The sequence below is a fragment of the Dysidea avara genome, chromosome 10 (assembly GCF_963678975.1).
Source record: "Dysidea avara chromosome 10, odDysAvar1.4, whole genome shotgun sequence".
NCBI classification, from domain to species: Eukaryota; Metazoa; Porifera; class Demospongiae; order Dictyoceratida; family Dysideidae; genus Dysidea; species Dysidea avara.
In genome coordinates this window covers 6,966,579-6,977,672 of record NC_089281.1, presented here as the reverse complement: position 1 = coordinate 6,977,672, position 11,094 = coordinate 6,966,579, and the positions used below count along the sequence as shown (strand labels likewise).

The 11,094-nt window shown below is 38.1% G+C and overlaps 4 protein-coding genes across 4 annotated transcripts; 3 read left to right on the top strand and 1 right to left on the bottom strand.

The window, feature by feature from the left end:
* Window positions 1-683: 683 nt before the first annotated feature.
* LOC136268841 (tripartite motif-containing protein 2-like) lies at window positions 684-1,978 on the top strand. The gene is made up of 3 exons (XM_066064305.1): window positions 684-957; window positions 1,026-1,611; window positions 1,684-1,978. Exons 1-3 carry the CDS (start codon window positions 684-686, stop codon window positions 1,976-1,978), a joined length of 1,155 nt encoding a protein of 384 aa, XP_065920377.1.
* A 104-nt stretch (window positions 1,979-2,082) lies between these two features.
* On the top strand, window positions 2,083-2,852 carry LOC136268839 (E3 ubiquitin-protein ligase TRIM71-like). Its single transcript, XM_066064302.1, has 2 exons — window positions 2,083-2,488; window positions 2,533-2,852. The coding sequence occupies exons 1-2, from the start codon at window positions 2,083-2,085 to the stop codon at window positions 2,850-2,852; spliced, it is 726 nt and encodes a 241-aa protein (XP_065920374.1).
* Window positions 2,853-3,039: 187 nt separating this feature from the next.
* Window positions 3,040-8,044, bottom strand: LOC136268275 (AP-5 complex subunit mu-1-like). The gene is made up of 14 exons (XM_066063563.1): window positions 7,908-8,044; window positions 5,747-5,876; window positions 5,603-5,698; window positions 5,483-5,553; window positions 5,350-5,428; window positions 4,895-5,032; window positions 4,608-4,745; window positions 4,056-4,181; window positions 3,874-4,011; window positions 3,726-3,823; window positions 3,588-3,676; window positions 3,399-3,529; window positions 3,247-3,343; window positions 3,040-3,192 (listed from the first exon to the last, which is right to left on the bottom strand). Exons 1-14 carry the CDS (start codon window positions 7,979-7,981, stop codon window positions 3,107-3,109), a joined length of 1,491 nt encoding a protein of 496 aa, XP_065919635.1. The 5' UTR covers window positions 7,982-8,044; the 3' UTR covers window positions 3,040-3,106.
* On the top strand, window positions 7,972-10,491 carry LOC136268276 (cytochrome c oxidase assembly factor 8-like). Its single transcript, XM_066063564.1, has 6 exons — window positions 7,972-8,064; window positions 8,115-8,230; window positions 9,517-9,600; window positions 10,104-10,161; window positions 10,224-10,308; window positions 10,359-10,491. The coding sequence occupies exons 1-6, from the start codon at window positions 8,037-8,039 to the stop codon at window positions 10,441-10,443; spliced, it is 456 nt and encodes a 151-aa protein (XP_065919636.1). The 5' UTR covers window positions 7,972-8,036; the 3' UTR covers window positions 10,444-10,491.
* Window positions 10,492-11,094: the final 603 nt, after the last annotated feature.

The following is an 11,094-nucleotide window of genomic DNA, read 5'->3' as shown; positions in this document are numbered from 1 at the left end:
CACTGCTTTGGCTGACTGTGTAGCTGTGCAGTACAACACTTCTCACTGCATGTAGTTTGCTACCAAGAAAACAACTATAGAATTTTAGGTACATTTGTTGGTTTTTGCAACATCAACAGAATAGTAGTAGCTTTATGTTCTGAATCATTTGAGCATATAAAGTTAACATTAACATCACAAAAAATTCATTTGTCAAGAAATTTTATCTATGTTAACTATTCCAAGCAATTCATGGTAGAAGAAGCAAAAAAAAGTGACATTCTATGCTCCAGAATGGATTCACAATTAAGCTAAATAGAGCACAACAGTGAGATTTCTCTGCAATGTCCTTGTACTCTGAACTGGGATGTATCTCACAGCTAGTATTTTAAGCACAATGCCACTATTTCAAAGTACAAAAGACATACTATAATAGGTGTCTTTTAAGTGCAGTAACACACTTTTAGTATAGTTTCATTGTCTGTACACCTGCATTTCATAATGGTCCCATAGCATGTAAACTGACCCTGGATAATCAGGACACCTTGATGATCAGGTTATCCTGAGATGCTACACAGGTCTCACTGTAGTGGTGAAATTAGTTTGAATGCAGCTGTAGGTATAATCTACCAGTTATAGTCGAGTCTAGTAAATATTGCAATATATTTTACAGGTTGACATAAATACTACACACCCAATACACAATGGCTGCCATAGAACTGAAAAGAGTCACAGATCATGCCACATGTCCTGTGTGCTTACAGCTATACAAATGTCCTAAAGTATTGCCATGTCAGCACTCTTACTGTCAAGAATGCCTCATCAAGTTAGAGAAAGGTAAAAAGATCACATGTCCAGAATGTAGAAAGATCGCAGAAGTACCAGCCAAAGGAGTGAAAGATTTCCCTACCAATTTTACACTCACTCATCTAATTGACGACTTCTTCCTAAGGCGTCAAGACAGAGGCAAAGTGAATTGTGAAGTTTGTGTAGAGAAAGATCCAGTTACCTCATTCTGTGTTACTTGTTCCTTGTTCATGTGCCAGACATGTCAGACCTTCCACAAGCGCAGCAGGGACACACACCAACATGTCATTGTCTACCTATAGAGGAGCCTAGTCAACCTAAAGCTGCTCAATCTCTGAAGACACTTCCCAATTGTCCAGATCATGACCTTAAGTTGAAGTTTTACTGTGACACTTGTGAGAGGTTGGTGTGTTGTTCTCTGTACTGCACCATAAATGAACACGCTCAACACTCTCATGGTGCTGTCAAGAAAATGGCTGCCAAATACAGAGAACAACTGAAGAAGACCACTGCCCCACTGAATGACATGATCACTAAATTGTCACAGGCTCATGACAACATCACTGACATTAAGGAGAGAGTGTTACAACAACATAAAATTGCTGACAAAGACATTGATCAGTTCTTTGACAATGTGATACAGAAGGTAGAGCAGCAACGTCAACAACTGAAACAAGAACTTCACAACAAAGTTAGTGGGAAAGTAAAGATGTTGACATTACAACTAGAAGAGGTGGAGAGTGTCAAGGCTCATGTGATGAGTGTGAATGAGTTGGCTAGTAAAGTGGAGGAGAGCTGTGATGAGATGTTGTCTGGAGAGAAATAGTTAGTACATCATGTCCATGAAGTGACTGACACTTATTACAAAACTTACTTGGTTCCCAAAGAAATTGACAGTTCTTATTTTGTACCATGTGACCCCAAGCCATTTCCGCAATTTGGCCATGTTCATACTAAAGAGTATCCCCCACAATGTGAAGCTGATATTCCTGTGGTTGTACAAAACAAACCAGTTGAGTTCACTATCATTACTAAAGATGTCAAGGGAATTCCCCTCACCAGTGGAGGAGGTGTGGTCAAGGTGCAGTTAGATAGTGGGAGGGGCAATGTCCAATCAGTGACAGTGAAGGACAACAATAATGGAAGATACACAGGATCCTTCAACATTGAACTGGGTGGCAACTATCAGTGACCATTGGAGGACAGCACATTAAGGGAAGTCCCCTTTCCTTCATTGCCTCAATAGACTACTCCAAATTGAGCAGGTCCGACAAAGTCATCAATGATAATGGTAAGATGGGTACACCTTGGGGAGTGGCTTTTAGTAGTAACCATCACTGGGCAGTAGCTGATTGGATCAATCACTGTGTTTACATATTTAATGAACAAGATCAACTAGTGAGGAAATTTGGCAGCCGTGGTGATGGTGCTGGGCAGTTTGATTCACCTAGTGGAGTGTCATTTGATGATGATAATTTCTTGTATGTAGTGGATGGTAACAATCACAGGGTACAGAAATTTGATCTCACTGGCCACTATATTCTCCATTTTGGAAGGAAGGGATCAAATGACAAGGAACTGAATGGTCCAGTTGGTATCACAGTCCATCACAACAAGGTGTACATTGCTGATCGTCGTATTTCAGTATATCAAACAGATGATACCTACTGCTTCTCATTTGGGTCACGAGGTGATGGACCCAGTACCCATGGGATGTTGCTGTCACACATGACAACACTTTATTAGTGGTTGATAGTGAGGGTCATTGTATCCAGTCATTTCAACTTGATGGTACCTTCATCCACAAATTTGGCACCAGAGGGAGTGATGAGGGTCAGTTGACCTGGCCTTCATCTATCACTGTTGATCCTAATGGGTTTATCTTAGTGACAGAGAAAAACAACCACCGAGTATCAATCTTTGACAAAAACTACAACTACATTCACTCCTTTGGCTCCAAGGGAACTGGTAACAATCAATTTTGTCTTCCTCATGGCATAGCTATTGCTCTTAATGGAAGTGTCTACATCAGTGATGGGAAAAATAAGAGGATTATAATATACTAGCGTGTTATGGAATTTATTGTACTGATTGGCTAGCTTCTTGACTGTTTTTAGAAATTTTACAATGAATTTATTTTTAATACATGCAAGCACTGCATGGAATCATAACAATTATGAACTATGTTGATGACTGTTTTTTTTTATGATTTGCAAAATGTTGCAAATCAATACAAGCTGGAATTACTATACATTTATCAACATCTTCGCTGTAATAATTTGATAAAGACATGAAAACACTAAAAGGTTGTAGAATTAAATTATGCTTTCTTAGGTGGTGGAAAAGTACATTCAACATCGCCATGAGAGTTCCAAATCTTGTAGACTCGTGATTGACATTCTCGACCTGAAATACACATGTCATGGTATTGCACCAAATTGCTAGATATCTTCCACTAACTCATCTGGAGCTTGTACTTGGCCTGCGGGAAAAGTGATATTGATTTCTGATCAATACTACAGCCACTGAACATGTAGTCTGATAGTTTGAAGTGTACCTTCAGTAGAATGTTAATATCAACCAGACAATTAGAATATAGCTACTATACATACTTCAGCATAAGAGTTTAGTCCAACACAAAATGGATCTACTACAACACCTTCTGGTACTGGTGGAATTACTTCAGGAAAATGTACCGTAGCTTGTAAGAACAACTCTAGACTCTTGGTAGGAAATTTCTGGCCTATAAATACCAATGAATTGTAAATAAGTATAAATAGTGAAATACAATTCCCACTGACCAATGTTCCAAATAATCTTATATTTGTCTTGTGATAAAGAAAGTTGTACTGAGGCTGGTGAGATGTTGTCCACTCTTTCAATAGGACCTCTACAAGTGTACAATAAGTATCATAGCTACCACAAAGTGTATCACAAACCTGTGATAAAATGGTAAGTGGACTTCACACTTCTCAAAACTGTTCTTGACATTTTGATCCAGTTTAAGTTGCAGTAAAAGTTTAAGACTTGAATCACCCTAGAACAATTGTGTAATACAACTACCCTCACTGTGTAGGACCAAGTTACCTTCATCTGGTAGAAACCTCTAATGGGTAAAAATGTCAAATCTGATATAGTATAACTACATAAGGTAAATTGTTCTGGTAGAGTTGAGAAACGTAATTTGCGGCTTAGCATGGGTGTAGCAGTGGCAATACCAGGACCCTACAGAGAGTACAGGTATATAGAGCAAAGTGTTGTTTCATTACCTGCATCATTATGGGGTTTGTGTCAGCAGATGTAACACAGGAGTGGATTACAAAGTTATCCAGAGGTGGGCAACCTGGAGGCACTGCCAATGTGAGCTGTACATCTGGACATCCATCCAACTCGGCCTAACATAATACATGTAAGCACACACACCCACACACACACATGGCATGACTTAAGGTTGACAAATCAACACAAGAAGCAAGTTGGAGGATAAAACTACTATAAGTTGAACAATATAAAGTAGTTTATTGACGAATTAAGTTTGACAAATTTCCTTCGATTACCAAAATTCTGTTTTTTTATGGTACATGATCACACCTATCTAGGAACACCAGGACACCTGTGCACTAGTATTAGTGTCAGTGTGGGCAAAGGCAGGACTAGTACCCCACAGGAAGGTAGGCTTTTAACAGATCCTTATTTTGTGAAAAAAATATCTTGCTCAAGTCAACAATAATAGCAACTGGGCATTACCTTGTGATTACTAGGCCAATTCATTATGCACACACTCAGACATGACACTATTCAATGTATAGAAATGACAATACCTTGCATATGACAGATCCAAACACTTCTCCATCATCTGGTATGTTGGGATTATCATATTGCATTGTGTTTACTTCTTCTCTGATATGTAAAATCAACCTTGACACTCCCTTGTGTACAACAGGTCTCCAGGCTGGTACCTGTAGTGATATAGAAAACTGAAAATATACCTTCACACATATGTAGATGTACAAAATGCATGCACACAATTTACATACTAAGTTTATTTACACAGTATTTCTAATAGAGCACACATACAAGTTACTAAAAGTACTGTGTGTCTGTTAACCTTTTGTCGAGGCATTGGTCCCTGAGGGTAGCCATTAACCATCAACAACTTTGTGTTGCTAACACTGTTGTCAAGGAGTGATCCAAATGGAGCAACCACACACAAATATTGGTATAGCTCCATCATCTTGTAGTGAGACTGTAAGTGTATACAGCAAACAAATGAGAGTAACAGTCAACATTTAATGTTACTGGATTTAGCCAAATCACACATCAACAATTTCAAGATAGGTGGTTTCAAATAGTGAGCAGCATGCATATGCCACTTTTCCTGCACCATAGCAGCTTGTTGAGTTCCAACATGGTGGGCACCAGCTAGGCTTCAAAATGGATGCTTAAAACCAGCCTTGTGTAGTTTAAGGAACATGCTGTATTGGTAGTATAGCAACTTTGTGTTCATTATGTGATTTGAAGTGGTTTTGTAAAATCTAGTCGCAAATGTGATTCCGTACTAACCTGGCTAATGGCTTCAGTGTTGGTGCCTATCAGTTCTGCGATACCCTCCAGCAATGACAATGCTACTGGGATACTGGGTCTGTGGAGTTGGGGGTGGGACTCAAATGAACTTTCAATAACAAAAGAAACTCACATTTCTAGCACATCTAACTTGTCTTCAACTGCAGATTCCACTAATGCAACTGCACAGAATATCAAATTGTTCTGAAATAAATACAGAACTAAAACAAGTACAACCATACCGTCACTTTACTTGTTCAATACAAACCACAGGCCATAACTTGCCAGAGCACAAATTATAAATTGGTTTCTGGTTGTGAATTGCACAGTCATCTCGTTCCTCAATAAACTAAGTGAGAAAAACTCTTGAAAGTATTACAACACCAGTTGAACATACTTGCTCATCTGCTACACTACATTTCTTCACTACTTCAGCAGCCACAACTGCATCATCTGGTAGAGGAAAGAATTTATCTGGATTAGATCCTTTAGCAAATTTTCCCCTTCTTTCTACTGTGGGAAATCGTCTAAACAGAAAACACACAACTTTTAATCAAGCATTACAAGCAACATACATACATGATATACTGTATAATCATATGGTATCACAATGAGTACAGAAGCTATTGAATAAAATTGGAAATGCAAACTTTAATAGAACCCCTTGAAAATATCATTTTGTTTATTGCCAGGTTGAGAAAACAATTTGTTTCATGTGGCATTTTAATGGGCCATCATGTTGCAGCTGAAGGCTTTGTACTGGTCTAATACTAGATCCAGCCTTTAAACTTGATTGATTTCCATCTAAACAAATAGTTTTGTTGTCAAGGTCCAAAAAATAAGGTTCCAAAGGACTTTTTACATACCTCCCCTTCTAAAATCACTTAGTACACATAAAACAAACCCCATAAGAAATTTGGTGCTTTTATCAAAAAGTGAATGATTATCGGGCGCTACACTACATGGTCTATTGTGTATTCATATGGTAACACTGAGTACAGAAGGATAGTACATCAATGAAACAGGTGTAAAATAAAATTGTTAATGTGATCGTTACAAGTGGTTTCATGGGATGACATGCTGCCACCACATGCCACAGCATAATATATGCTGTTGATGAACGATAAGGTCACATGATGCTGTCTATCATTTATTAATTACTAAGGTATCCTACTGTATAGCATATTGACATTTTAACTCTGGAAAGAAATCCCAAACCAGGAGGTGACTGGACTTGGATTCGTTAACTTTTCCTTCTGTCAAAATTTCCTACCATACAGTATCTGCTTCAGCTGTCACATTGCATGAATGTCTCATGCATTTGCTTATCACATATTGCCACTAGAGATGTTCAACTAAAGTTGGCACATCACATAATATTGTAAGGTTGATATTATGATATTCATTGTGTATAAGTATAAAAACAAATTGTTTCATTCAACCGTCTTCTCATTGGTCATTAGCATCTAGATATATCAATGGTAATTTTCATCAATGGTTGATGGACCTAGCTATAGCTGTGACACTAACTATGAAATCTTGAATATGCAGCAGCACATTATTCCCTTCAAATATTGTACACAATGACTGTTCTATTAGAGTGTTTGACTGTTGCTCTATTAGAGCATACATTGTTGATATTAAAGTATCAATAGCATTAAACAGTACTAGCTGCTTTCATATGCTTTTGCCAAATGTTACCATCACTGATGGTGCTGTCACACACTGTTGCTCTGTTGCATACTAATACTAGCACATACTACCACTGTTGCATGCTCCTTGTCCTTCCCTCCTAACTGTTGTGTTTGCTGTTTAATATTAGAACTTGTCAATGTTTTAGCATGCTTGAAGACACACTACTGCTGCAGTGTCTCTGCAAGTTTAATGCAAAGCATGATAACGTTGTTACCACTTTTCTGGCTATTACTTCAAATGAACTATGCAAACATGAAGTAGCACAGTTGCACAAATCAGTTACTGTCTAACTTGTAGGCGCTAGCTTCACACAGTTGACAAATTGCTGCTACTTGTAGCAGCTATTGTCATTACTGCTTTGCACTATGTAGCTGTGCAGTACAATTCCTGACTAATACTTCTCACTGCATGTAGTTTGCTAGCGAGAAAAACTATGGGTTTTTTTTGCAACATCCACATAGTAGCTTTCTGTTCTGAATCATTGAGCATCCTTGAAAATAAACTATAAACATCACAAAAAATTCATCTGTCGAGAAATTCTATCCATTTGGGGCTGAATCAGATTATATTGGATGACCCAGATTTATGTTCTGGGTCAGCCATCAGTAGGTTGTTAGCCAGAATACAAGTATCTTAATTAATTATAAGCTGCATAACAGCACTGTGTAGGTTTCAGATAGTCAGACACACATACAATACACGTCACAGTTACTGCCTATAAGGGCACATTGTCTGTGTGCATTATTCCCTGTCTTGCAATTGGCAATCAGGGGAAGCACCCCCTCAGACCCTTTACTTCACCCTTCCAGGAAGTCCTGGATACCCTCCGATATCTCATGCTGACCATACGATTAATCGCTGACCTTGAAAATAAAATGTCGTATCCTGGGGTGTCACTTTTCGTCCTTCTGATGACCCACAGTCCTCTAACACTCATTGTGGTGCGCTTTAATTGAAAGTAGTGGTGCGCACTATTTAATATTATCGTTACGATGTCTTTCATCGCCAGGCCACTCAGAGGTTAGTTATTAATAGTCCTACGCTACTATTAACGCTTTTACAATGCATAGGTTTGAATGTCAAAGCAAATGGATGTGTCCGGTACTACAGATTTTTGGTAGGTCCACCAGACCCAACCTCAAATATTCGACCAATCAAGTCAGAACAACCTGGAAGTAATGAACTGGTAAGCATATAATATTAACTGTTGTGTTGATGCTGATAGACAGCATAAGTCTCACGTGTGGCCAGACCCTATTTTCTTGGGGAGGCACTTATATAACATTCCCTCAACAAAAGAACTGAACGGTCCAGAATCAATAGGCCGACTCATTCTCGCGCTTAATTATTTTCATCATAGAACAACACATACTTACTGGAATGCCAAATATAACTGGTACCTCTATACAGTAGTTAAAGGACCCTCTGTATAAAGATACATTTAGCCTCTCTATAAAGGTCAGTTTTATAGACCTCTAGCTACTTATACAATTTACCTCTGTAGCATGTAGTATATTGTCAAGTGGCTAACAATCTTTTTAAGCTACCAATACTGCAAGATCGTGATACTTTCTAATAGAGCAGTCATGTAAAATGTAATGTTTAGTGTACGAAAATAGTATCATGAAATTGTTTTGTATGTGAATTATATATAGTTTAAGGTGAACTGTGCATTTAGCAGAGTTTTCTTCTTTTTTTTTTTCAGAAGCCAGGCACAACATATGCACTTAGTACCTGCCTTTTTTTGTCACCTACAACTTTACAAGGTGTTAAGCTCTAGTCCCATGTATCTTATTTAAATTAAGTTACCCTATTAATTTCTTTTTCTAAGAGTTGCATTGATACCAGCCCTCATGCAAGAATATGTACTACACACTGGTATTGTAAGTGGGTTAGTACTGCTCACTTGACCCACTGACCCAAATAGTAATCCAGATGGGACCCATATCTGACCTGGATGTGACCCGGTTTAATTAAAACAGAGGCATGTGCCTAGGGCTAGATTTTAAAAAGTCTTCCAGTCCCAAGCTCCTCTGCATATAAAGGATTGCCTGCAAGAAATGAGTTGGTACCAAAGAATATTTTAACAGGTATTATTAATGATCGACAAGTGGTGTGGCTCTACAGACAGCTACACGGCAACCATAAGTGGGCTCCCATGACATCAGGCTAGTTACCTATAGACGCAGCAACACTCAATCCCAATAAGTGGGCGTGGCTCTATGTATCCCTATAACTACCAAAACACATTCTCAAATGATGGACAGGAAGCTTCTTCTGTATGTACAATTGCATGCATTTCCATCAATGAAATCAAGCTTGTAAATTTATAATCACATGTGATCCCATCCTAGTCAGCCTGAATATTCAATAAGTGGATGAGACCCACTTGACCTGGACAAAATGCAACCCAAGTGACCTGGCACTTACAATGCCTATAGCTTTTGTAAGTGTGTTTGTGACCTCCTTTAGGAAGAACGACTAGTGGAGCTGAGGAAGCAGATGTATGAAATGAATCACGAGTTTTGGAAGGAGCAAAATACTAAATATGAAAAGGTGAGAGTAGCAGCAGTCTAAGAATAGCCATTTTGAAGTGTAATGATTATGTGTGACAATACAGTCACAGTGTGCAAAACTAAGCTTTGTTTGCAACGATATATCATACATAGAACATGTTGCTTTTTGTCTCAATGTGATGTCATATTGTATCAAGACATTGCTATCTATACACACAACACATATGTCACTGAGCTGCATGCCCATTTTACCAGATTTAGATGTTAGAACTTCATACTGCTAAACTTGCCTACAAGTGATACACATGCATTACATATACTATAGCTAGTATTACCTTCTCCCCCCTAAAAGCAGTGTAGTTGTGGTCACTTGTTTGAGTGCTGGCCAAGTGTACCCACCTACATCTGCATTTGTATATGTATAGCCAATACTATATACTAAACATTCTTAGCTTTCTCTTGTGGATGACACAACTCTATGACCAAACCCACACAAAGCAAATGTAACTATACAATGTACTTATGTGACTCATTATATTGTAGGAGAAACATGAATTTATTGCACAAGAGCTCAAGAGGAAGGGTCAAGATGGAAAGACAGGTGTTAGACATCTGTGCTAATGACAGGTGCATATATACTGTATGTTCATCATATTCCTGTAGAGGCAAGACTTAATGCAGATGAGCTTTCCCCTTTCTACCAATCATTTTTGAGCAAATATTTCAGTATACAGTTTGAGTATTTCAAGTAAGACACTAACGTTTGTAAATTACTAAACATTATTGTAATCATTTCAGGAAATGGCACCGATTAAACATCACTTATATAGTATTATCAATTAGAACCAGTATTAGTAATGTGTTCAAGTATAAGAGAAAATGAATGGTTTGTATAGTACACAGTTTAAAATCACAGAAATGAACGAAATCCATTAAGTTTAGATTTTAATGCTGCAAATTACTCAGTCTGTCACATGTCACATTTTTGACATGGTCATTTAACTGAGTGACTTCACTAACTTGAAGCAGCAAAGTACAGTAAGATATTATGTTTATTCTCACAATGTTATGCTTCCTGCCCATAGAGACCCTGCACACCATTCCATAATTGTATATTTCACATGTTGAGTCTAACATGACTGTTTTAATATAGCATTAAGATGCAATGGAACTCTAACAGAGAAGTTTTACCTGATCCACAGTAGCCAAAAATATTGCCAGTTAACTTTACACACTAGTCCTGCTCTCATACCATCCCCACTACTTAATACCACAGAACAAAGCGTTAGTGCGTGTATGTCTGTCTGTGCATTTATGTGAATTGGATCTTCAATAACACATCATTTAGACTCCCTATACCTTACTCCTATTTTGTTTTGTGCCATGATTATGATTCATGGCTTTGTGACCATCAGACTTTGAAATAAAAAGTGGCATGCATCACTGCTATTAGAAAGATTGTAGTGGAGGACAGAAAGGAGAATGTAGTCTGCTATACTGCATTAGGTGATGGGCCATCATAACAGTTAGACCA